Raw genomic sequence first — 27019 nt, 5'->3', positions numbered from 1 at the left:
GTCCTCTATGGGGACCCAGAAGACGAACGATGCCCTCTGCTGGGGAAGATGGGACAGCTGTCACCTGGAGGCAGCATTTGAGCTGGACCTTGGTGAATGGAAGGGCTTCCCTGGTGGCTCAGAAAGTAAAGAATCCGCCTGCAATGCAGAAGACCAGGGTTTGATCCCTGGATTGGGAAGATCCCCTAGAGAAGGAGAGGGCAACTCACTCCAGCATTCTTGCCTGGAGAATCCCATGAGCAGAGCAGCCTGGTGGGCTACAGTCCTTGGGGTTGCAGAGCTGGACATGACTGAGCGACTAACAGCTTCACTTTGGAGGGTGGGACGGGTGTGGGCACAGGTGCTCCAGGCTCAGGGCACAGCCCAGTCAGAGGCTGGACGTGCAGGAATGCACAGCCCCTGGACGGGATGCAGGGCCCGCGTGTTCAGGGCCCCACGTGGACGTTGCCTCTCCCACAGCTGCAGCTACTCCCTCCAGAGAGCTTGCTGGTGCTGCCCCAGATGGGACCACCACAGCCGCAGCATCACCGATCGCCACATCCACTGTGGCAAGAGCTTCGCCGGGCAGCCTGGGAAGATGAGGAGAGGGCCACCTTCTGCCCTAGACACTGACCTCGGCCCCTAGGGCTTGTGTTTGGAGTCAAAACATTTAGGCTTGGGTTTAATGGTCCTCTCCCATGCCACATGCCATTGACTGAGTGCCAGGCACTGCAGTAGGTGATTTATGTGCATCATATCCTCGAATATGATACCAAAACAACCTAGTGAGAAAGGTGTCATTAGCTATTTGACAGCTGAGAAAACCAAGGCTTAGAGAATGAAATCATAGCTCAGAAGGCACATGGCGAGGAAGTACACCAAGCCACTCTGTGAGTCCCCGTCTAATTCCAAAGCCCTTACACACTAGCTCCCCGTGAGTGGCTTGGATTTCTGTTTTCCAACCCCGTGCCACACCTGTGTCTATGTCCTCTTCCTTTGTTGAGTAGTTATTGAACATTTAGAGACAGATGCCATCACAGGCTTGGAGATCCACAGACAAAAGCACCTACGTATAGCACAGTGAACTCTGCTCAATGTTATGTGGCAGCCTAGACGGGAGGGAAGTTTGGGGGAGAGTGGATACCTGCATATGCCGCTGAGTCCCTTCACTATTCACCTGAAGCTATCACAGCATTGTTAATTGGCTATACCTCAATACAAAATGAAAGTTTAATATTAAAAAAAAGCCCGGTCCTGACCTAATATTTGAAGAGAAGATGAGGGAGTCAGGTATCCAGCCCCATGGGCGAAGCGTTTATGAGGTTTCATATAATTAAGGCTAAGACATGGAAGCCACTTAGAACTCTTCAGCTTCAGAGCCGGGCGGGCCCTGAGCGGTCACGTGAACAAGGGTTTCTCAGATGGTTTTGATGGCAACCGGCACAATGTCATAAAGTTGACACCTAGGCCCAGTCCGCCCACACACACACACGCCCAGGATAGAAACGCAATGTGCTGGCGCAGCACTTTATGACTTGTGCTTTATCGACACAAGCATGCACACACACAAGCATGCACACACACAAGCATGCACACACACAAGCAAGCACACACACATGCATGCACACAAGTGTATGCACATATGCACAAGCCAGATGCAACCCTCTAAATTCATGTCACGATCCACTAATGGAGTGGGGCTATGATTAAAATGATCTCTCAGACCTGCACTTGTGGGAAAGCTGAGATCAGGAAGGTCAAGAGACCTGCCCAAGGGCACCCAGGATATATGCAAATTCAGACTAGAATCCGATGTCTAGTTGCCAAAGCTATGACTAACCTAGACAGCGTATTAAAAAGCAGAGACATCAGTTTGCCAACAAAGGTCAAACCCACAATAAAATTTTTAAAAAAACAAAACTCTATTTTTTTTAGTGTTTTGCTCTGGGAAATCCCAGAACCTCAGTATTCCCAGGTCAGCATCAAGACAGCTTTGGGGTTGCCAATTTACATCATAAGAAACATTACAATTTCTTAAAAAAAAAAAAAAGACCAGAAATCAGAGAGGTTGAGTAATGAGCCTGAAACCACACAGCTTGAGAAGCCAAGCTGGCATTCAAATGAGGTGCTATCTGGCCTGGAAGCCCACCATGGCACGATTGTCTGTCATCTTCTCCCCACCCCCCAGAGGAAGAATGAGGTCCAGTGCTTGGCTCGAGAGGATCCCCGGGGTTTAATATGAGCCCCAAAGAAGGATTGGCACTCATCCCAGGAAGCCTTCTAGTTACTAATCTGCACCTTCATCCTCTGAGAGAGCATGGTTAACGCTGAGTCTAGTGCCCCCAACAGCCAAGAAAGAGATGCAGGCAATCCCCCATGGCGGGGGAAATATCTGTGGTTATTGTTAGTCTTGAAAAGGAATTTTATTTAATATCTCTGTAGCAGAATTATGGGGGTCACTTTTGATTCTGCTTGGGTAAAAATTCTCTGCAAGCTGGCAGTGACTGTGGAACTGAAAAGTTAACATGTCCTGGGAAAGCCACTCTCCTGGGGAAATAAGACTGATCAGGGATATGAGGAGACACACAGCCAGCCTGGAGTCAGGGGTGAGCTTTCAGCCCCAGAGCAGGCATTCTTACAAGTGGAGGCCAGGGACCCTGGCCTTCTTGATCCAGTGACATGAGTCACTCTCCTGGGACTCTCTGGTGGCCCAGAGAGTGTGGGTGTGGGGCTCCTCCAAGCCCAGTGGGACCATCGAGACTCCAGACCTGGAACCTCCCTGGGAAGCCCAGCAGCATGGATGAGCTCCATGCTGTAGTGAGGGGAGCAAGCTTCCTGGCCCAGGAGGAGCTCTCTGAGGGTGACTAGATGCAGAGAAAGTTGGGATAGTATTGATAAAGAGGGTTGTAGCTCCTCAAGTTTCTTTTCAGGCAGTAGACGAATTTCTGGTCGCAGGCGCAGAGCTGCTGCTGGCAGCGGGACCCGTGTTCTGCAAACAGGATGCCAAATGCAGGATGAGAAAGGAAAGAGATGCTCTGAGACGCTGACTCCAGGCTGGCCCTGGAGCGAGACTTCCTGCTAGCCTGAGTGGACACCCCAGTCTGCTTCCTACCCTCAGCCTGAGGAGGGCACCCAGCTTCTACCCTGAGGGTGCTTAATCGGATGGAAGGGGCACAGCCGCTAGCAGCCCAGGGTGAGGTTTGAGCCCAGGGAGACCAAGCTCCTGCCCTCAGAGAGTCTCCAGTCTGATGGGAACACAGATGCCCTCCAGAGTTCCCAGTGTGATGGTGGAGACAGCCCTGGCTCTGGAGAAACTCCAGTTCTCAGAGAGGAGATGCCATCCCCAGATTTAACTTTGAACTCAGATGGACCTGAGCTTGAATTCCGACTCTAGCTGTGTGCACTTGGCAATCCTTTGAGTCTGCTTCCTCTTCTGTAAAATGGGGGACACTAAACCCACCCACAGCAAGCAAAAGGAAATATGCAGAGCGCTTGACTCCTAGAGCATGTTGAGCCTAAGACCCTTGGACCTGTCCCTTGGAGGTCAGATACAGCTGACCTGCTGTATCCTGCTGTATCCTGCCTCTCTTGCCCCCATCTCTGCCCGCCAAGATACAGACCATCTGAGCTCTTGGGACAGCTGACCTCAGAGACAGCAGGAACCCAGGCTCTTCAGGTCACCTGAATGGAGGACCCAGCCTTACCGCAGATGACCAAGCCACGTGCAACCCTGTATCTGTAGGCCTGGGTCAAGACGTCGCAGTCTTGTGTCTCCAGCTGGGCGTAGCAGTGGTCATGCTTCCAACAGCACCTGTCGATGCAAGAGCCTCAGATCCTGAGCAGGGGGCATCTGTCCCTTGAGCAGAAGCCACCATGGTGGTTAAGGTCTGATCAAGAAAGAATCTCATAGTGGCTAAGTCCTTCCAGTAGGGTTGCCCCACACTTGTACCAGTTCACAGGCTGGCTCCTTCCTCCTGGGCCCATGGGGAGACTACATATCCCAGCCTCCTTTGCAGGTATGTGTGGTCACATGACTAGACGGGTGGCCAGGGAAATGCACAGAACTTCTAGACCTACCCAAAGAAACCTCCCACTCTGTCATCCTCCACTCTCTCTCTCTCCATCTCAGCAGGAAGGAAATGTCCCAGCTAAGGGCCCTGAGGCCATAGGGAGAGTCACAAAACAGGAGAAACCTGGGTCCTGGAATTGATACGTGATTCACATAGTGAAGTGTGCAAAAACTAAACTTCAAGGATGATAGGCATGGACAACTGTATTTTTTTTTAGATTTACAGAAAAATTGAGGCAATTGTACCAAATGCCCCCTTTTACCCCACACCTAGTTTCCCCTATTATCAACATCTTTCAGGAGTATAGTACATTTGTTACAGCTAACAAATAAATTTGCTGGTTGTTATTTAGTCACTAAGTCCTATCCAACTCTTTTGCAACCCCATGGACTGTAGTACTAGGCTCCTCTGTCTGAGGGGTTTCTCAGGCAAGAACACTGGAGTGGGTTGCCCTTTCCTTATCCAGGGCATCTTCGAGACGCAGGAATCGAACCCGCGTCCCCGGCATCAGCAGGTGGGCTCTTTTCTACTGAGCCACCAGGGAAACCCAACAAACCAATATTGATACATGATTAAATAAGCATTAATTAAATAATAACATATCACTGTTGATTCACTAATCCTTAAAGTCCATAGTTTTTTTTTAGATTTCCTTAGTGTTTACCCAATGTCCTTTTGTATTCCAGTATCAGGTAAAGGACTGCATATCACATGCAGCTGTCCTGTCTCTTTAGGCTCCTCTTGATTGTGGCATTTTGTCACACGTTCCTTCTTTTTGATGACCTTGACAGTTCTGAGGAATGGTAGTCAAGTCTTTTGTAGGATGCTCTCCTACTGGGATTTTGCTGATGTTTTTCTCATAAGATGGGTTATGGGTTTATTTTGCTGCCTATGTTGTTCCAGTTTTGGCCATTGGGAGCTCTCTTGTTTGGATCCTATGCTCTTTGACATATTCACATCAATGTGGGGTTTGGTTTAGGTTTATTTTGTTCAAGTCCTTCATTACTCTTGGGCACTACAAAAAGCTCTGGTTCATCTTGTATATTTCCTACCCAATTCCTAGGGTCAGTCATCCATCCAAGAAGCCATGGTTCCTCTTATTGGAGAAAAGTATTGGAAACCAGGTCTGGGCACTACGTGTTGCTCATTGCTTCTGGAGTATTGTTTCTTTTAGGGCCTATCAGCTGACAGAGCAAAAAATATGTGTGTCTGTACTGACCCATGAATATGTACATATCTTTACATATTTCTACATGTAATCATCTGTGTCTACATTAAATTTTATGTTTAATTGCTAAGGCATGTCCAACTCTTTCGAGACTCCATGGACTGTAGCCTGCCAGGCTTCTCTGTCCATGGGATTTCCCAGGCAAGAATACTGGAGTAAGTTGCCATTTCCTCCTCCAGGGATCTTCCCAACCCAGGAGTTGAACCCACATCTCCTGCATTGCAGGTGAATTCTTTTACTGTTGAGCCACCGGGGAAGCTCCTATACTAAGCTAGCCAGGAGTTTTTACTGAAGTCTTCAACTCTAATCCATCATCACATAGAACATTCTAGCTTCCTGTCACTGCTTGTCTGGTCTGTAAACTCCCACTCCATCTGCCCTCCACTTGTTGAAATATCCCATCTCTTTATATATGTTTAGCTGAATAAGAATTGTTAACCCTGCAAGTTGTGTTTTGCAAAGAGCAATCTCTCCCATATCACATGTTCTTCTAGAACACTGCCACTCCCCAGTCAAGAAGTGGAAACTAGGCCCCCTCCATCTTAGAGCCGTTGTGACTGTCTAGACCAAGAGAAAAACAGAAGTGACGCAATAGCATTTCAGAGGCTGAATCATAAAAATGCCATACTGTCTTGTCATGCAGCTGCAGACCACTCCCCCTGGGAACCCAAGAGTCACCAGGCTGTGGGAAAGCCCACACAGCCTTAGAGAGGCTTAAGGGAGAGGAACTGAGGCCCCCAGCCCACAGTCTCAACTAAGTTCCCAGCCAGGAGGCAGTGACAACTCACCAGCCTTAGGAGTGTGCCTTCTAGAAATCGGATCACCCAGCCTCAGAGGAGCTGCCCAAGCTGAAGCCCGGTGGAGCAGAGACAAGTCGTTCCACCAAGCCCTGCCCGGGTGGCAGAACCTTAGCCAAATAAATGGTTGTCATTGTTTTAAGCTACTACATTTTATGTAGTGTTAAGTCAACTGATACATTAGCCACTGAGATTCTGGAAGTTACTGGATGCATCTTGGGCAAGTCAGTTAACCTCTTTAAGATCCAGTTTTCATATCTATAAAATGGTGCTTAAACGCTCATATTTCAGAATTGATATTGAATTAAACGAGATCATGTGGGAACGGAGCCTGGAGCCTAAAGTGCAGTTACGACAATTGGCTCACCAATCAGTCCCATCCAAGGGGGTGCCGCGACCCCCCCAGCCACAGTAACAGCCGTAGAAGCCATAGTTCTCCAGGGCGGGCTTTCCAGTCACTTTCTCAATCACTGACTTCAGGTCCAGCAAGCTCCCTGGGACAGCAGGCACAGCTGAAAGACAGCCCGTGTCCCCGGATGAAGCCCAGGCAGGCCTGCTCCCACCTCCCCACATGCTCCCACACTTTCTTTCACCCTGGGGCTTGGAGGGACCAGGATGACCCTTTTTTATCCTCCCCTTCATGGGCAAGGAATGAGAAAATTGAAGGCAAACAGTATAGAGAAGGGGTTAGAAGTCTGGATGTAGAGAAGGAGCCACTGACTTCAGGTCCTGGCTCTATCACTAATGCGGGTATCAATTCATCTCTCAGAGCCTCAGTTTCCTCATCTGCAAAATGGGGGGGCTTACAATGAATGTCTACCTTTTGGAGACACCATGAGGGTTGAAACAGGGTTAACTATGTACTTCTCAAGCACAGTGGCAGACACATAGTGAGTGACCAAGGAATACTGGGGATAATGAATATGATATCCGTATGCAGCAGGCAGACAGGCACTTCCTGTCTCTCCTGATGATACACCCTTCCCTCCCTGAAACGAACACTGTTTGAACCAGGAGGCACAGAATCCAGGAGCAGCGTGGGGCCTGCAGAGATCACTAAAGCCAGCCCCTCATCTCACAGATGGGAAACGGCGGCTCAGAGGGGCAGCTGCCTTGCCCAGGGTTTTGCACTAGGCCTCCCGCTCCTCCTGCAGTCTCTAGAGATCCGGCAAAGCACCGTAGGGACACCTGTCAGAGGCCGTGCGCTTGGTGATGGGGCTGTAGGACAGGCCTAAAGCCGAGCTCCCCTATGCTGGGCTGTCGCCTCTAGGTGGGAGGTGGGAGCAGGTGGAGGGTGCAGAAAACCTGGACCGGCCTGAGCAGGGAATGTCCAGGATCGTGGAATGGAATATTTATGTAAGAGTCTTGCTTTCTGATAGCTTTATTTTTTTTTAATTTGGTATCAAAGTGAAACATCTGCCTCCCACATCTACAAGCCCCGAATCCTCCACATAGCACCATCTATCCATATCTCCCCCTAGGATCCTGCCCCAGCTTGGCCCGCCGGCCGTTATCCTGTGTCACGGATGAGGAAACAGAGGCTCAGAGAGGTGAAGGCTGTCACTGAAATTGACACGTTCAGGGCAGAGCCAAGATTCAGAATCAAGTCTCCAGGCCCTCTGTGAGTGGTCTCCTTCCCACCACCCTATTGTCCACAAGTTCAGGGCTCTCAGAGCAAGCACTTACTACAAGCCAGGAACCAAGCCAGCGTGAGGAGGCCCTTCATCTTCAGTGGTCTGGAAGAGAAAACACAGCCCATGACATGTCAATCAGCAGAGGTCCTCATGGCCTATTCGGACCCTGCTCCTGGCTGGGGAGGGCCGCTCCGTGGCCCACCAGGCCCCACCCTCTCACGCTGGGCAGTAAACAGGCAACTGAAACTTGAAAAGAGGAGGCAAAAACCTCGAGGATTTGACTCAGGAGACCTCTAGGAGGAGAGGGGGCACCTGTGGGGTGTTGTCCCCATAGAGATGGGAGAGAATTTTCCCATCAGAAACGCCCCCAACCCAATTGTTCCTTCCTGAAAAGTGCTTTCCAATTATATTTTATGGCTGTATTGGTATAAAAACAAATGCAATCCAGGCTGGATTCATTCTTATACATTCATGATATTATATTTATTTTTTCTCCTGACTTTAAAATTAAAATATTTTTACGGCTTCCCTAGAAATCCAGTGTTGAAGACTCTGAGCTTCCAATGCAAGGGGCATGGGTTTGGTCCCTGGTTAGGGAACTAAGATCCCACATGTCATGCAGTGCAGCCAAGAAAGTAAAAATAAATAAATAAGATGTTAAGAAGTCCTGCTTCTTTTTTAAAAAAATTAAAATAGTTTCATAGGCCCCAGGCACTGTGTCTACCTAAAAAATAAGTCAGCCCTGGCTGTGCACAACAGTTCTGAAGGTTAGGTATCATTGTTCTAAGGGAGAAAAATTTGTACCCCAAATGTGTCTCTTTAGTGTAAGGATTAATTTAGGCTGGTTATTTTTAAGAAACAGAAGGTTTCTTTTTACTTCCCTCTTGGCTGCCTTAAGAATTTAGATAGTCTATTCCAGGCATAGAGCTATCACCAGAGATATCTGCAAGAAATATGGGAATAGGTGTGGTGGGGGAAGCTTGACAGGGCCTAGGGATCAGAGTCCACCCTGTGTTCTACAGTCTCTGCAGGCCCAGCAAACATTTGGACACCAAACATTTGCCTTTCCAACTTTATGTGAATTGCCTTCTTCCCCTTTGAAGTCCCAAACCACTGCCCACAACATCCTCTTTGGTCTTTTTCGCTGAAGATGGTTATTTAAGGTGAGGGTTTGGGCCAAATGGTGAGTTCCTGTTTTCCTGGACCCCTCCCATGTAGATATGTTACAAAATTTTTGTTTCATTCTCCTCTGTTAGTCTGTCTGACCCTGACTTGATCTTTAGACCAACCAGAAGAACTTCTAAGTTGGGTGGAGGAAAATTTCTTCCTCCCCAACAGTTCCCATTTGGCCAGTAAAGAAATGGAGACTCAGCGACTTCCCTGGTGGCCCAGGGGTCAAAACTCCACCTTGCAATGGAAGGGACTTGAGTTCAGTTCCCGGTTGGGGAGCTAAGACCCACACGTTGTGGAGCAGCTAAGGCCGAGCACCACAACTAGAGAGGCCATGTGACGCAGCAAAAGAGCTCACATGACCCAGCGAAGCTTGCACGTCCCACAGCCAAGACGCGACTCGGCCAAGTAAATAATAATCAAATGCTGAACAGAAGAAGAAAAAGAAACGAAGACTCAAGAGAGTTGAAACCACCCGCCAGGAGTCACGCAGCCGGTAGAAAGTGGAGGCGGGGTTCAAACCCAGGCCTGGTGCACCCCTCACTGCCCCACACGTCTTCCCTCCCCAGAGGGGTGTGTTCTCCTTTGAGCTGAGAGGATCAGAGTCCTTCACAAGCTCTAACCCGTGGGCCTGGAGACCCCAGCTTCCCTCCCCAGCATCTCCCTTGGGCAAATACATGCATCCCTAAGCCAGAGTCCATAAACGTCATACCAGAAGGCAAGGGAAATTCCTCCTGTCTTGGGCCGGTGATGGATTCTAACTTGGCCTCTTAGGAGTTTCTCACCGATGGCTGTCTGCTTCCCTTTCCTCTTTGGATCCCGAAGCCCTTGTTCACCCAGAGCTGCTCAGCTGGCCTGGGGTCTGCTGGGATTTCACTCTGATGCCCTGCCTTCTCTGATCTCTCAGTTCAACAGTCCCTCTGCTGGCCCTCTGCCCTGAGCCCCTGGCGCCTCCCAAGGCCTGGCTCCACACACACAACCTCCACCTCCCGAGGGCTCCCAGCTGCTGGGCTGGCCTGTCTGCGCCATCCTTAGTCCAGAAGCTCCTCTGAGTTCCAGGAACATTGCTGAGGGTTCTGTCCACCCACAGCGTCTGCTCTGACAGCTCTAAACAGCCAACGAAGATGACCCCGGACCCTACCTTCCAGGCCAATCTTCCTCACTGCTTCCTGGGGCTGTGATCGAAAGTGGACACCAGCTGCTGTGTACTGGGCAACTAAGACATTCCAGACACCATCTGTGTCCCCTTAAATCTGCCAGTGGTTCTGAGTGGGTACTGTCAAACCTGCTGGCATGGGCTGCCCTTTAACAGTCATTTGTTGAATGAGAGAATAGCTGCTATTGATTTTAGATGAAGAAATGGACCCTTGGGAAGGGGAAGTGCATTGCCCAAGGATTCAGCCTGGGACCATGACTCTATCCTTTGACTGGCCCTCCTGCACCGTTTCCAAACAGCCTCTGTGTATTAATCATCTTGTTCATTTTCTGTACTTCATGACGCTTTGACATCTTGGGGACCCTGCTAGGCTCAGCCCCTCCAAGACTAGCTGATTCCTAGATAAAGCAAAAGGTTCTCCTGTGAACAAGGCTTTGACATGCAAACCAGCAGATCCTAAACTCCCTTGTCCAGCCACTTCCTCTATCTCACTCTCACGCTCTGAGCTAATAAATCCCCCGGCCCGAATCACCCCAGGGCCAGGACCAGACCACCAGGGATCACCCCTACAGCTTGACGTCTGCTTGAAGTAGGCCAGCTGGCCAGTCCTAACCTGCTTCCCCTGCCCTGTCTTGCCTTCTCCGCACCGTCAGGCCAGGTTCTCCCTCGTTTCTTCTGCCTCCTGAGAAAAGCCGGGTGCTTCCCTGTGTGGCCCTGCAAGGTGCAGTGCGTCTGCGTCTCTTGGAATCTGTAACAGACTATCTCTCAAATGCAATCGTCTCCTGATCTGCTGGCTTCAGCATACCTGAAGGAACGCCAGAATCACAGGTGGGCATCAGAACATCTTGGGACATGGCTTGTCGGCACTGGGGGAGCTGCACCAGGCCCCAGACAAGGGGTCTGAACACTCACAAAAGGTGCGTCAGAGAGAACGTGGCAAAGGCTGGAAAAGCGGACCATCCGCAAAGCCCAGGCTCCCGGAGGAGGACGTGGGGTTGACTATTTTTATCAAGCAATCACGGAGGAGAGTGAGCAAGGCCAAGAGATAATTGTGGAGTGGAGCAGAGGCTGCGGTAAGAGAAACAGGGAGAGAGGAGACAGCCTGACGGAAGCATGGAAACGTGGGGGCCGGGGGTGGCCAGGTCACCGAGGGGACAGGTTCTCCAAGTCCACGTGCAGCAGCCTCCCTGCTCCCAGGATCCCGCCCCAGCCCCGTTCCTGCCTGTCATCTGAAAAGGACGGTTAGCACTAAGCCCCCACTACACAGAAGGTGTCGCTGAGCCCTTCCGACACCGGGGGAGGCCACATCTCCTCTCACAGCCCCCTCCCTCGGCGTGCCTTCCCCCAGCCCCCTCAGGCCAAGCAGCCCCCAGAAGGAGACTCCTCACCAGCGACTCCTTTTCTCTGTCCTCTGGCTGGAGCAGAGGCAGGAACTGGGCCCAGCTGGTTTTAAGGGCCTCCCTGCCCACTTCCCACACCCTGCCGGGGTCAACTCCAGGCTTCCTATTAACGCACAGAAAACCTTACTCCACCCCTCAAGACCCCTGGGGATTTTTTTTTCCTCTCTGTGTAGAGAAGCAGCTATTTCCTGACCCAAGTCGGGGGCTGGGGTGGCATTCAGGACAGACACGGAGGCCACTCACGGTCAAGGTTCTTCTCCATCAATAGCCCATTTTCCCCGGACATCCCCCCACCCACACACACACACACCCACACACCCACACTTTTCTGAGAAGCTGTGAGCTCCTTCCTCCTTCTGCCTTTGACTTTTTCCTCTCTCTCTCCCACCATGAAGGCAGCATCAGAAAGAAAGCCCCTCCGAGGACCCTCATGAACCCTTCTCTTCCCAGGACCTAGACAAAACCAGCACCATACCCTGGAACCCCACAAACTCATTTCAATATGGAAGGTGTTTATTGAGTGTCTACTCCCTGCCAGGTTATTGCTGGAGACCCACTGTGAATAAGACGGAGACCCAGTGCCCAGGAGCCTCCCTTCTGGTTGGGAATATAAATAAGTATACAGTATGTCCAAGGGCCTTACCTTCTGTGGGAAAAAGTCCCCCCTGTTCTTTCTCATTGTTTTTTCTCAACCCATTCCTCCCTCTGCCTACAGGTATACACAAGCCTCTTCATTCTAAACCAAATGAAAGGAAGCCCCCCCAAAAAGAAAACATCCCTTGCTTCTGCCAACCTCTCTCCAGCTTCCTCTTTCTTCTAAAGGCACAGATTCAGGACAGAGATACCTCTTCTTGCCCATCACCCCCTCTCTTCTGAACCCCTTGCACCTGCATTCTGTTGCATCCCTAAGACAGCAGCCAGGGGTCCCCCAAAACCTGGTCTAACCCAATCTTGGGCTTCTCCCAAACACTCCATCCCACTGACCACCTCCTCCCACTTAAAACTCATTCCCTCTGGTCTTTGAGAGGCCACAGTGTGCCCTCTGCCCTCCTGCGGCTCACCCCCGTCTCTCTTTGCAAAGGGCTTGCTCTCCCCTCTCTACCTCTCTCGCAGGGTGGGTTATCCCTGTCCAGGGATTCGGGTCATATTTGTACACAGGTGTATAAAGAAAGCTGAGCACCAAAGAACTGATGCTTTTGAACTGTGGTGTTGGAGAATCTTGAGAGTCCCCTGGACTGCAAGGAGATCCAACCAGTCCATCCTAAAGGAAGTCAGTCCTGAATATTCACTGGAAGGACTGTTGCTGAAGCTGAAACTCCAATAATCTGGCCACCTGATGCAAAGAATGGACTCGTTGGAAAAGACGCTGATGCTGGGAAAGATTGAAGGCAGGAGGAGAAGGGGACGACAGAGGATGAGATGGTTGGATGGAATCACTGACTCAATGGACATGAGTTTGAGTCAACTCCGGGAGTTGACGATGGACAGGGAGGCCTGGCGTGCTGCAGTCCATGGGGTCGCAGAGAGTCGGACATGACTGAGCGACTGAACTGAACTGAACTGAAATGTCCCAAGAAATCCCTGACCGTGAAGCGTCTGGCACTAACTCTCACACAACAGTAACCTTGAGTGGAGAGCAAATTATTGAATTCACAGAGGAGAAAGTACAATGTCAGGTCAAACAGCCTGAGCTGCCCGTCAGACAGAGAGGGCTTGAAAACTGAATGTCAAGTCTGACTACTCATGTCGCCTGGCCTCTTGAGGTCTCAGTTTTACCGTCTGTGAAACAGGACAATAACAGGAGCAACTTCATTTCATAACTGTGGTGATTCAGTGAGATGAGGCAGGCGGAGGGATTCGGCACAGTGCCTGGCATCTAGGAGGTATTTACTGATCACAACTGCTATAAATATCACTGCTGTTACGTCTCTCCACTGAACTGAGAGACCCATGAAGATACGTTCTGGGTCGGCTTCATTTCTGCACCCCCAGCATGAGGCACATAGTAGGTGCGCAGGTAGCTTTGTTGAGTAAATGCATGACTCCTCTGGCTCTAACTTCATTCTCATTGCACTCCCCCGGCCCACACTTTAAAATATAATTATTAAATATACTTTTATAACTATATAAATAATATTATATTGGTTTATATTTATATATAAATTATATTTATATAAAACAGTTTAATTATAATTTATATATAAACAAAATATAATTATAATTTTATTTACATTTAAGTATATAATGTATTACTTATATAAGTACTTATATAATACATATGAGTACTTATGTAATGTATCACTTATATATATAATGTATATATGTGTAAATACATATAATGTATTTATAACTAATGACTGTATTTTAATTTATATAATTTAATATACATTTAACATAAATAAACACAATGAAAATGCCAATACTTGCCCAATGCTTTAGCTCAATGTCCTGCAGGAACCCCAAAACTAAACTCACTGTGTCCCCCTTGACTCAGCACCCCCCACCTCCCCTGTCTCTGGTAATGGAACCAATCATTCAGGCTTCAGCATTAAAACACTCAAAACGCTTCAAGTGTTTTGAATGTTTTAACTCTTGAATGCAGGATTCTTCTCCAGTTAGTTTCTGACCCCAGCACTCAGAACAACACCTAAGCCATGGCGGGATCCTCAGGAAACGTCTGTGGAATGAATTAAAACCCCATAAGCATGCTGAGCCACTTGGTGTTCTGCCTCATGAAGTCTTGTCCAGGGTCAAAGACCTGGGCAGCTGTTGACACCTGATACTGTCTTTCCCTGAGACCCTGGGTGGCTGAAACACCCCTAACCTCATCAAACTATTTGATGCCTCCCAGGAGGCTGGCACATGGAATAGGATTGCCCGGGACTCACTGCCAGAAAGTCTACATTGAGTCTTCCTCCTCCAGGAAGTTTTCCTTGATTGCTCCTTCTATAGGACACTTGCCTGTCTCTGCAAGGTAATAGAACTCATCACACACACTGTCCACTTTGGTAATTCCTGTTGGAAGGAATGACAAGGCTAACAGCTCAGGAAGGAAGAAGAGAAGAACTCAGTATCAGTGAGCTTCCATAGCGCCACAAGCAAAAGACAAGTTTGGTGCTCATGACCTTGAAAGTGAAAGTGAAAGTCACTCTGTCGTGTCCGACTCTTTGCAACCCTATGGACTATATAGTCCACGGAATTCTCCAGGCCAGAATACTGTAGTGGGTAGCCCTTCCCTTCTCCAAGGGATCTTCCCAACCCAGGGATCGAACCCAGGTCTCCTGCATTGCAGGTGGATTCTTTACCAGCTGAGCCACTAGGGAAGCCCAAGAATACTGGAGTGGGTAGCCTTTCCCTTCTCCAGGGGATCTTCCCAACCCAGGAATTGAACCGGGGTCTCCTGCATTGCAGGCAGATTCTTTACCAACTGAGGCATCAGGGAAGCCCATTTGTGACATTAACTCTCACAAAATCTTGTGGGGGTACTGTGATCCCATTCTGCCAGTAAGGAAACTGAGGGGCAGATGTTAGTTTGCCCAAGGTCACACCTAGTAAAAAGTGGAATCAGACTCTTAAGCTTGTCCTGTCACTCAAGTCCAAGAAGTTTCCATTACACAAAGGGGTTGAAACCCAATAAAGACATAACGATTGGGATTTTCCCAGGAATCCAGCATAGTGTCACATGATTTCCTTATAGACCAGATGGAGAAGTGAAAGCTGATTTCGAGTTACACTTCATAATTACCAGTAATTGATGAGTCGAATTGGATCTTTGGTTATAAACTTTCAACCCAGGGCAGTATGTAACCGTTGGAAATGCTTTGCTTGTCTTACAGAGTTCCTTTTAAAAAATGGAGTCAATAGCTAATGTATAAACATTAGATTTCAGCCTGAAGTCCAAAGTTCCAGCTTCTGTTTAAAAGATGTGGCAGTCCTGGCTCTGGAGTTGAGAAGTGGCTGCACCCACAGGCTGAATGTGTGTTTGGCTTTGCCGTGGTGTCTTCCCCATTCCTCTGCCCACCCTGACTCTTTGCTGCTCTCTGCCTAGTGGCCTGTCTACGGGGTCTGCCATAGAACTCAGTCTTGAGTTCCATCCTCTCCACATGTTCATCAGCAATGGGACAGGGAGTGTCGTGAGAGCAGAAACCATCTCTTCCACAAACGTGTTTCAAGTGCCGCGCTCAGAGCCTAGTACTTAATAATTGCTCAGTAAATACCGTATAAGCCCCTTAAAGGAACTCATTCCAGGATGAAGAGGTTACTGAAGGCTTTCTGAAAGAGGAGGTGCCTTGGCTGAATCTTTAAGAGTGGGTTGGAAAGCTTGGAACTTTGTGCACTGCTGGTAGGAACGTAAAATGGTACAGGTGCTATGGGAAACCGTATACGGCAGCTCCTTAAAAATTAAAAGTAGAGTTACTGGCAGTTCAGTTCAGTCACTCAGTCATGCCCGACTCTTTGTGACCCCATGGACTGCAGCACGCCAGGCCTCCCTATCCAACACCAACTCCTGGAGCCCACCCAAACTCATGTCCATTGAATCAGTGATGCCATCCAACCATCTCTTTCTCTGTCGTCCCTTTCTCCTCCTGCCCTCAATCTTTCCCAGCATCAAGGTCTTTTCAAATGAGTCAGCTCTTCGAATCAGGTGGCCAAAATATTGGAGTTTCAGCTTCAACATCAGTCCTTCCAATGAACACCCAGGACTGATCTCCTTTAGGATGGACTGGTTGGATCTCCTTGCAGTCCAAGGGACTCTCAAGAGTCTTCTCCAACACCACAGTTCAAAAGCATCAATTCTTCTGTGCTCAGCTTTCTTTATAGTCCAACTCTCACATCCACACATGACCACTGGAAAAACCATAGCCTTGGCTAGACGAACCTTTGTCGGCAAAGTAATGTCTCTGCTTTTTAATATGCTGTCTAGGTTGGTCATAACCTTCCTTCCAAGGAGTAAGCATCTTTTAATTTCATGGCTGCAATCACCATCTGCAGTGATTTTGCAGCCCCCCAAAAATAAAGTCTCTCACTGTTTCCACCGTTTCCCCATCTATTTGCCATGAGGTGATGGGAATGTTGAGCTTTAAGCCAACTTTTTCACTCTCCTCTTTCACTTTCATCAAGAGGCTCTTTAGTTCTTCTTCACTTTCTGCCATAAGGGTGGTGTCATCTGCATATCTGAGGTAACTGATATTTTTCCCAGCAATCTTGATTCCAGCTTGCGCTTCCTCCAGCCCAGAGTTTCTCATGATGTACTCTGCATAGAAGTTAAATAAGCAGGGTGACAATATACAGCCTTGACGTACTCCTTTTCCTATTTGGAACCAGTCCATAGTTTCATGTCCAGTTCTAACTGTTGCTTCCTGACCTGCATACAGATTTCTCAGGAGGCAGGTCAGATGGCCTGGTATTCCCATCTCTTTCAGAATTTTCTAGTTTATTGTTATCCACACAGTCAAAGACTGTGGCATAGTCAATAAAGCAGAAGTAGATGTTTTTCTGGAACTCTCTTGCTTTTTTGATGATCCAGCGGATGTTGGCAATTTGATCTCTGGTTCCTCTGTCTTTTCTAAAACCAACTTGAACATCTGGAGGTTCACAGTTCATGTATTGCTGAAGAATTTTGAGCATTACTTTACTAGCTTGTAAGATGAGTGTAGTTGTGCGGTAGTTTGAGCATTCTTTGGCATTGCCTTTCTTTGGGATTGGAATGAAAACTGACCTTTTCCAGTCTTGTGGCCACTGCTGAGTTTTCCAAATTTGCTGGCATATTGAGTGCAGCACTTTCACAGCATCATCTTTGAGGATTTGAAACAGCTCAACTGGAATTCCATCACCTCCACTAGCTTTGTTCGTAGTGATGTTTCCTAAGGCCCACTTGACTTCATATTCCAGGATGTCTGGCTCTAGGTGAGTGATCACACCATCGTGATTAACTGGGTCGTGAAGATCTTTTTTTTCCTTTTGGAGAAAAGGAAAGATATTCCCATTTGAATGCAGAGTTCCAAAGAATAGCAAGGAGAGATAAGAAAGCCTTTCTTAGCGATCAATGCAAAGAAATAGAGGAAAACAATAGAATGGGAAAGACTAGAGATCTCTTCAAGAAAATTAAAGATACCAAGGGAACATTTCATGCAAAGATGGGCTCAATAAAGGACAGAAATGGTATGGACCTGACAGAAGCAGAAGATATTAAGAAGAGGTGGCAAGAATACACAGAAGAACTGTACAAAAAAGATCTTAATGACCCAGTTAATCACGATGGTGTGATCACTCACCTAGAGCCAGACATCCTGGAATGCGAAGTCAAGTGGGCCTTAGGAAGCATCACTACGAACAAAGCTAGTGGAGGTGATGGAATTCCAGTTGAGCGATTTCAAATCCTGAAAGATGATGCTGTGGAAGTGCTGCACTCAATATGCCAGCAAATTTGGAAAACTCAGCAATGGCCACAGGACTGGAAAAGATCAGTTTTCATTCCAATCCCAAAGAAGAGTTACTATGTAACCCAGAAATTTCACTTCTGGATGTGTGTCCCAAAGAATTGAAAGTAGAGTCTCAAAGAAATATTTGTACAACCAGGATGATAGCAGCATTCTTTACAATCGCTAAAACATGGGAACAACCCAAGTGCCCAGTGACGAGTCAATGAACAAATAAAATATGGTGTCTACACACCATGGAATAATACTCAGCCTTACACAGGAAGGAACTTCTGAAATAAGTCAGTCACAAAAAGACAAAGACTGTATGATTCCATTTATATGAGACACTTAAGAGTAATCAACATCCTAGAGACAGAAAGTAGGTTGGTGACCAGGGTCTGGGGGAGGGAAAAGGAGGAATTAATGTTTAAAGGGTGCAGAGTTTCAGTTTTACAAGATGAAAAGAGTTATGAAGATGGATGGTGGTGGTTGCACAACATTATACATGTACTTAATGCCACTGAACTATGTACTTCAAATGGTTAGGATGGTAAATTTTAGGTTCTGTGTATTTTATCACAATTTTTTAAATGAAAAATAAAAGAGAGTGAACTGGAGTCCACCAGGACAAGACTGTGAGGCAGGTCATTCAGGTAGAAGGAACAGCATGTACAGGAGTCATAGGTATGAATTAGAATAGCTCATTCAGGGAACTGAAAACAGATGGGGTAGACAAGGGAGTTCAGTCAGTTCAGTTCAGTCGCTCAGTCGTACCCGGCTCTTTGCAACCCCTTGGACTGCAGCACGCCAGGCTTCCCTGTCCATCACCAACTCCTGGAGTTTACCCAAACTCATGTCCATCAAGTCCATGATGCCAAGGGGGTTAGGCAGTGATATTCTAGTAAATATTTAATAACTGGCTCTCCGGGGGGTAAAAAGTCCTGATTTTTAACGTTTGCCAATTTCTGTGGTGTAAATGCCCCCAGCCTGGTCAATTTCATGCTACTCACATCATTCTCCGAGTGCAGAGCTGGGAACGCACTGCGGACTGGGGCACGGATTGCTGTCGCTTAGTCGCTCAGTCGTGTCTGACTCTTCTCAACCCCATGGACTGCAGCACGCCAGTCCTCCACGCCAAGCACTGAAGACAAGGCTTCCTTGTCCTTCACTGTCTCCCAGAGCTTGCTCAAACTCATGTCCATCGAGTCAGTGATGCCATTCAACCATCTCATCCTCTGTTGTCCCCTTCTCCTCCGGCCTTCAATCTTGCCCAGCCTCAGGGTCATTTCCAATGAGTCAGCTCTTCTCATCAGGTGGCCAAAGTATTGGAGTTTCAGCTTTAGCATCTGTCCTTCCAATGAATATTCAGGGTTGATTTCTTTTATGATTGACTGGTTTGCTCTTCTTGCTGCCCAAGGGAATCTCAAGAATTTTCTCCAGAACCACAGTTCAAAAGCATCAGTTCTTCAGCACTCAGACTTCTTTATGGTCCAACTCTCACAACTGTACATGACTATTGGAGAAACTATAGCTTTGACAATAGAGACATTTGTCGGCAAAGTGATGTGTCTGCTTTTTAATACACTGTCTAGGTTCATCATAGCTATTTTTCTCCAGGAAAGAGGGGTATGGCCCCTCTTGATTTCCCAGAAAAGGGAAGTTTCTATACGTGTATAATAAGAATTTAGGAAAGGTGGGAAAGGCTAGCTGAAAAGATGCACCTGAGTGGGTCACAAAGAACCTTGGGTGTCGGTCAGGCTAAGGAGTTTTACTCTGTTCCTGAGTGTCCCAGTATGACCTCCATCTATAGCAAGATGATGTGAATTCACTAAGAAGGGACTGAATAGGTCTTATCCCAAGATCCCTGAAACTGAAACATACAAGGAGAGGGTGGGGTGACACAGCTCAGCAATCATCTGAGTGATCCCCACGCCCAGGACCAGTCAGATTACAGAGGCAGCAGCTGTCTCCATGGTGATAGCAAGGGTGGGTGCCCAGAATGAGGTCCTAGCTGATCTCACCTGGAGGGGTGTGCCTGGTCCTGACTCCCAGTTCCAGGAGGGCTTCTGGAAAACTGAGGATCTCTGCATCACAGGATGCCTGTCAGATGGAAGGAATGGGGGCCACCTGGTGTTTGGAAGTGGGCTTGTGGTACTCACCCTCTGTCTCCAAACTCCTGAAGGTTATTTGGGGATAAAGGGCAGCCTAGTTGTCCCACATGGCTGCATTGCAGAGCCAGCCCCAGAGCCAGCCCCAGGCCTGGGCGCGCCAAGGGGTCTGATTCGGGCTAGAGCCAAAAAGTTTTTCCTAGTAACTCAAGTGTCTTGAAGAAATAATGTGCTGTCTTGAGAGTGGCAAGTTTCCTGTCCCCAGAGGCACTTCTTGTTTACTGCTTTTCGGAAACAGAAATGTAGTGTGTGGGGTGGGAGGGGTGACTGAGCGAGCAGGTCTTGACCCCGCTGGACTTCACAGGAAAAGGAGCTGCCTTGAAATATCAGAAACACAAGAGATTCACCAGAAACATGTGATGTCCATTGCGCCAGTTAGGAAGGTTAGGTTCCTAGGTTTGTAAAAGTATTTTTTAAATTACATTTTAGCAAGAGTAAAAAAAAAAAAAACAAAAAAAAAAAAAAACAGAGACTTCCCTGGTGGTCCCATGGTTAAGAATCCACCTGCTGATGCAGGGGACACGGGTTTGATCCCTGGTCTGGGAAGATCCCCCATGCCAGTGGAGCATCTAAGCCCATGCGGCACAGTTGCTGAAGCCTGCACGCCCCAGAGCCTGCGCTCTGCAAGGAGAATCCTGTGCACCACAACTAGAGAGCTGGCCCGGTTGCTGCAAGTAGAGAAAGCTCTCGTGCAACAGCACAGAGGCTGTGTGCCAAAACAAACCCTCAGCCCAGTCAAAAGTAAAAAAAAAAAAAAAATTAAAAAAAGATAACATTATTTAAAAAAAAAAAAACAACAGAAAAAGCAGGAGCCGTTCAGTTGCTCTGTAGCGTGGAGAGAGTTGTCAAATGCTCTGCACGTCCACCTTCTGCTTCAGCATGAAAGGAACCCACGTGCAGGGCAGGAGACGCAGGAGATGCGGGCTCCACCCCTGGGTCGGGAAGAGCCCCTGGAGAAGGGAATGGCAACCCACTCCAGTGTTCTTGCCCGGGAAATCCAATGGACAGGGGAGCCTGGCGGGGTACAGTCCATTGGGTTGCAAAGACACGATTGAGCAACTGCACCTTCTTGGGTCCCCCTCATGTTTATTCATGCACCAGTCACATCCAGGGATGTTGTAAGAGCAACATCTCTTAAGTGGGACACGGGCTGGATGAGCTCCAGGTCCGACATTCCATGACAGCAGGTGCTCTAGTATCAACCTGTTCATGAACATTCCAATCTTTTCTCCAGAGAACTGTGGCACTTGCTGTTCCCCTACAATCCGAAGGGTTGCGAAGAGTCAGACACGACTGAGCGACTAAGCACGCAGCAGCATGCCTAGAATACTAACACTTAGCAAGACTTGGTGCTCTTCATTCCTAATCCTCCAGGTCTCATTTTAAATGCCTCCTCTTCCAGGGGGCTCTCCCTGACCACCCACCCAAGGCAGCTCCTCCTTCTCTTCCATTAATTCCAAAAGGCTCTGTTTTTTTCCCTGCATGGCACTTATCATCATTGTCTTTTTTTTATTATGTTGTATGCAGCTTATTATTTGACCATTTTTTTCCTTTTGCAAAGCTATAGATGATTTATCTATTAACACTTAGGTACAAATAATGAAAATTTTATATACTTGAAATGATTTCATGTTCAGTGATCATAGTCCTCAAGATTAAACCAACAAATCATAGAAATATTCCAATGCAAAAAAACTAGTAAATTGGATTTTTTTCTTTTATAAACTTCTGCCAATTATCAACATTCAGCTAACTTTAACTTCTCCCATTAACTTGGCAAAACTTGAGTAATTTAGCAGTTTAGTAATTTCTATTTAGCAATTTCTCACGCCTATTTTACCTTTCTACAGCTCGGCAGCACTTCCCATTATCTCTAACTCTCTTTGATGTAATTTTTTTTTTTTAACTTGTTTGTGATGTCTGTCTCCTACCTCTTCCACAAGAGAGCAGGAAGCTTCTCAGTCTTGCTCTTCATCACAGTATCAGCTGCTAGCACCAAGCCTAACACTTATTTGGTGGCCAACACTTATTTGAGGAGTGACGATGATTGGATGGATGAATCACTTCAGTCTGGAGGGAGGAGCAGCTCCACTGGATTTCAGCCATGACATGAGTTGGCTACAACTAGAGGCACTAAAGAGCCCCTTCATGAGGGTGAAGGAAGAGAGTGAAAGAGCCAGCTTAAAACTAAATATTAAAAAAACAAAGATCATGGCATCCGGCCTCATTACTTCATGGCAAATAGGTGGGGGAAATGTGGAAGCAGTGACATATTTCCTCTTCTTGGGCTCTAAAATCACTGCAGATGGTGCCTGCAGACATGAAATCAGAAGACATTTGCTTCTTGGCAGTAAAGTTAAGACAAACCTAGATAGTGTGTTGAAAAGCAGAGACGTCACTCTGCCGACAAAGATCCGTATAGTCAAGGCTATAGTCTCCCCAGTGGATATGAGTGCTGAATCATAAAGAAGGCAGAGCATCGAATAATTGATGCCTTCATACTGTGGTGTTGGAGAAGATTCTTTGAGAGTCCCTTGGACAGCAAGGAGAGCAAACCAGTCAATCTTAAGGGAAATCAACCCTGAATACTCATTGGAAGGACTGATGCTGAAGCTGAAACTCCATTATTTTGGTCATTTGATATGAACAGCTGACTCACTGGGAAAGTCCCTGATGCTGGGAAAGATTGAGGGCAGAAGGAGAAGAGGGTGTCAGAGGATGAGATGGCTGGAAGCCATCACTGATGCAGTGGACATGAACTTGGGCAAGCTTCAGGAGATGGTGAGAGACAGAGAGGCCTGGCGTGCTGCAGTCCGTGGGGTCACAAGAGTCGGACACGACGGGCTGGCTGAACAGCGACAGCAGTGAGCTGGCTGCGTGCTCTAAAGGTGCACACAGCCAGCCCTGTCTTCAGCTGTTACACACGTAACAGACTCACCTCCAACTTTCACCAAAACTTTTGCTAAAAACGCAAATCCAAACACCTACTTGAGAGCAAGGACGTGTTTTCCTTTATCTTTGAAAAATCAGTTCAACTATTTTGCTGTCAAGAAACATTCCCTGCACTAGCCTTCCTCTCTGACTGTTTCTGTCGTTCGCCCCCCTGGCATGCTCTTCACCCTCCTTTTCACCTGGCAAAGCCTACTTGTTGTCCCATGCAGAAATGGACCCTCTGTTTTGGAGGCAGAGGAAGCCCTAGGACCACCTGTGGCTCTGAAGACCCAAGACTTAAGATCCAAGGTTCTAGGCTCATAATCCTGAGGTGCTCAGGATTCCAGGCCATTCCAGTTGTTTTCAACACCAACCCAACCCAGCAACCACTTCCCGAGCCATTCCTGTGGGCAGAGCTCCGGTGTGGCGGTAAGGAAGCGGACGCCAGAGCTCAATTGAGAGGTCATGATGCGACCCCTAACTGTTAGGATGGGGTAGATGAGGACAGGTCTTTAGAATGCCTGTGGCTCCTAGAAGAACATCTGAACTCCTTCCCCGGGCTTACGAAGAGGGGCTGCCTCCTCCAGATGCCTTCCCTGATACCTGCCTGGCAGAGCTCGCGGCTTCCTCTTCTGCTCCTGGGTCAATCGTCCTAACCTCTGTGCTGCCGACGTCAGAAGATCCGTCTCCCCATCAGGCACGCGGCCCCTCATGATCTGCTGCACACCTTTCCAGGCTTGCCTTGGGTCCACCCAAAACCCAGTGCGTTGCCAGGAAGAAGTCTGATGCACCCCCCCCCCCGCCAGTTCCCCGATACGATGGCCCTCTCTCCCTCCCTCCCTCTCCCTCCCTCTCTCTTCCCCCTTTCCCCTCCTTCCCTTCCTTCTTGTTACCCCATCCACTTTCCTCTCTTCCTCCACTCGTACTCCTCTTTCTAGACTTCCCACACTTATCATTCTGTCACTATTTTGTGAGCACTTATGTGCTCAGCTCCTGTTCTGGGGAGAGCAATGAACTAAAACAGACGAGGACTATGGCTATGAGAACTTGCGGCTCCCATGGACTTTGCATTCTGGTAGGAGCAGACCGAACTAGACAAGTCAATGAGAAAAACACAGAATTTGTTAGGTATTGATATGGAGAAAAAACCAGGAAAGGAGGAATGGGAGTGGTGTGTGTGTGCCTGTGTGCATGTGTTGGTGGGAGGGGGCTCATGGTGGGAGTAACCAGTTTAATAGGGTGGCCAGGAAAGGACTTGCTACAGAGGAGACGTGAAGGAGGGGAGGGAGGGAGAAGCTATAAGGACACGTGGAGAAGGAGTTTCCAGGTAAAGAAAGTGCAGAGGTCCTGGAACAGAAGCCCGCCTGTGAGTTGGAGGAATAATAAGGAAATCAGGTCTACCTTTGCTAAAATAAAACCTTCTCCGAAGCCGTTGCCCCGCTCCAAGCTGGGTAAGTTTCCTGTCTCTGTGCTCTCCCAGCAACCCGCGAGCTCCCTCGTCACAGCATCAGCCACGCTCCATCACGATGTCTCCCCACCAGACTCTGAGCCACGTGGGCACTTTCACTCTGACCTCCCAGCACCCAGCACAGGGCTTGTGCTCTGCTTAGTCGCTCAGTCCTCATGTCCGACTCTTTGCAACCCCGTGGACTATAGCCCGCCAGGCTCCTCTGTCCCTGGGATTCTCGAGTACTGGAGTGGGTTGCCATTTCCTCCTCCGGGGGATCTTCCCAACCCAGAAATCAAACCCACGTCTCCTGTATCTCCTATTCTGCAGGTGGGTTCTTTACTCACTGGGCCATCAAGGAAGCCCTTAATACATGTTTATTGACTGCCTAACTGAATCAACCAATGAATGAACAAATTAGGCTATATGAATCCTTGAGGGTGTCTTGTTCACCTCTACCCCTGGCAGCATCTAGGAACCTAGAAAAAAATGTTTGCTGGATGACTAATAGAAATAGCTAATGCTTGTTAAGCACGGTCACCATGCTAAGTTCTTTATGTGGCTTAGCTCATTTATCCTTAAAGCGATCCTTTGAGCAAGGCACAAGTGTCAGATGCAGTTTGCCGATTAGGACCATGAGGTTCAAAGGTCAAGATATGGCTCACCCAAATCAGACAGCTGGTAAGTGGCAAAGCTCTGCAATGAACCTCATAAATTTGACACCCAAAGCCATGTCTACTTAACCCAAAGTTAAATTGCCTTCCAGAGATGGGGGCCTGGGATTCGAGGGAGAAATGGCTAGGGTGAGACAGAGGAAAGAAGAGGAAAAACCTCCCTACAAAGGCAAGGACTGGCATCTTCCCCATCTGTTTTTCTCCCCGTGAGTACCAAAGTTTCCGGCACACAGAGAATGTTCAGTAAAATTTAAGGACAGTTAGATAGTTGTTGACAATTCCTTTTCCCAAAGAGGAAAGTTTTGTGTGGTTTGAGTTAAAAGAAATTCTGTCAATTCTGTCAGACTAACATGAACACAAGTCCCAACTTGAACCCTATGGAGATAACCCTGCCCAGCTTTGCCCCTAATCTTAGGAATGAGCTTCTGGGTAACCTTCGTCTGCTTTTAGGTGAGGCCTTGTCTCCTTAAGAACGACATGGCTTGGGACTTCCTGGCAGTCCAGTGGTTAAGGATCCACCTGCCAATGCATGACAGAAGGGTTTGATCCCTGGTCTGGGAAGATCCCACCTGCTGAGGGATAACTAAGCCTGTGCCCCACAAGTACTGAAGCCTGTGTGCCCAGAACCCATGCTCTGCAACAAGAGAGGCCACCACAATGAGAAGCCCCCGCACCACAACTAAAGAAAGCCCGTGTACAGCAAAGAAGACCCAGCACAGCCAAAAGTAAATAAATAAAATTTAAAACATGAGCGACTCGGCCCACAAGGTTTGATGCATTCTGGGTAAAGGACGCCACAGCCCAAGGGAACTCCCCTCAGGGTCTGCGCCCTGCCCGGCCCTCCCAGGGGCCCCTCTCTGGCCCCTCAGATGCCACCTTCTCAGCCTGTCCCACTCCCGCTGGGTGGCCTGTGGTCCCCTGGCTCACCACTGACCTCTCTGGCCTGGCCTCAGCTCCTGTTCCCCTGAGCAGCCTCACTGGGCCGAGTCTGCAGCCCCAGGCCCTGCTGGCTCCCCACTTCCAGACACAGCACTGGGGTCCACGGGCTGCAGATCCCAACGGGTTCCAGGCCTCCAGAATCCTAAAGTCGTGAATGAGAGGGCGTGGCGAAGGCAGTCCCGGAGGTGAGGAGGAGGAAATTCTGCCCAGACCCAGCCGGGCACCCCTCTGCTGAGCCCCCAGCTCTCCTGGCAGATGCAGGAAGTCCAGCAAGAGCCTGGAGCCTGGGACTGGCTCTCCTGCCAAAGGGGCCTGGGCAGTCACCCAAAGAATTCCAGCGGGGGTAGATGTGAGTCCTGAATTATTCAGGTCACGGCCTTATCCGGCTGCACAGGCCTTGCTAATCCCCTGAGCCTGGAGGGATCGCGGCCACCTCAGCCCTGAGCTCGGAACTTTCTGCGGGATCTGACAGTCTGCTAAGTAACCTGACTGTTTGCATCCCTGGGCTCCTCCGTCTTGACGGAGGCAGGAGCCTGGACCCAGATCCTGGGGATGTGATGCCTAAGAAAACACGTGGGCAGGAAAGCGATCAGAAGGGAAAGTATTGAAGCAGTCGGGGAAGAAAATATACTTCTTTTTTTATTTTATTTTTTAACACCAAAAGCATTTTGTATGCTGTGTAGCCGATGTGCCAGCCTGGATGGGAGGGGGCTTGAAGGAGAAGGATACAGGCGTGTATGGCCGAGTCCCTCCCTATTCACCCGAAACCCTCACAACACTGTCTGTCGCAAATGTACTTCTGGAAGCGAGCTCTGAGAAGGGGCATCAGTGGCCAGAAATTAAGTTGGTGTCATTCATTTCTGATTTCCTACCAGCATTATGTCCCGAGTGCCTGCCCTGTGCCAGCCGCTGGGCTGAGAGGCGGGTACAGAGACGAATAACGGAGGGGGTGGTAGTGGTGTGGGGAAGTCCTTGCTCAGGGAGCTTGGAGTTTAAGGATGGAG

The 27019-nt window shown here is 48.5% G+C and overlaps 1 protein-coding gene across 5 annotated transcripts; it reads right to left on the bottom strand.

Annotated features, from left to right (window-relative positions):
- Window positions 1–2372: 2372 nt before the first annotated feature.
- Window positions 2373–26261, bottom strand: PLA2G5 (phospholipase A2 group V). 5 transcript variants are annotated; one of them, XM_043445826.1, is made up of 5 exons: window positions 26011–26261; window positions 7761–7810; window positions 6442–6586; window positions 3684–3790; window positions 2373–2968 (listed from the first exon to the last, which is right to left on the bottom strand). In XM_043445826.1, exons 2-5 carry the CDS (start codon window positions 7798–7800, stop codon window positions 2844–2846), a joined length of 417 nt encoding a protein of 138 aa, XP_043301761.1. In that variant the 5' UTR covers window positions 7801–7810; window positions 26011–26261; the 3' UTR covers window positions 2373–2843. The 5 variants fall into 5 exon arrangements, with proteins under 5 accessions (XP_043301761.1, XP_043301757.1, XP_043301760.1 ...); XM_043445822.1 differs by lacking the exon at window positions 26011–26261 and adding an exon at window positions 11423–11513; XM_043445825.1 differs by lacking the exon at window positions 26011–26261 and adding an exon at window positions 10840–11350.
- Window positions 26262–27019: the final 758 nt, after the last annotated feature.

This window comes from Cervus canadensis, chromosome 24, assembly GCF_019320065.1.
Source record: "Cervus canadensis isolate Bull #8, Minnesota chromosome 24, ASM1932006v1, whole genome shotgun sequence".
NCBI classification, from domain to species: Eukaryota; Metazoa; Chordata; class Mammalia; order Artiodactyla; family Cervidae; genus Cervus; species Cervus canadensis.
The sequence above is the reverse complement of the archived record's forward strand: the minus strand, read 5'-3'. Positions and strand labels throughout refer to the sequence as shown.

Bases quoted from the DNA above. Each gene is read 5' to 3' on its own strand.
- PLA2G5 (XM_043445826.1), bottom strand. From the start codon at position 7,800: ATGAAGGGCCTCCTCACGCTGGCTTGGTTCCTGGCTTGTA. The intron at 3,791-6,441 runs GTGAGCCAATTG...TTGCATCGACAG, and splicing joins CCCTTGGATGGGACTGATTG to GTGCTGTTGGAAGCATGACC. The intron at 2,969-3,683 runs GTAAGGCTGGGT...TCCTGTTTGCAG, and splicing joins ACGTGGCTTGGTCATCTGCG to AACACGGGTCCCGCTGCCAG.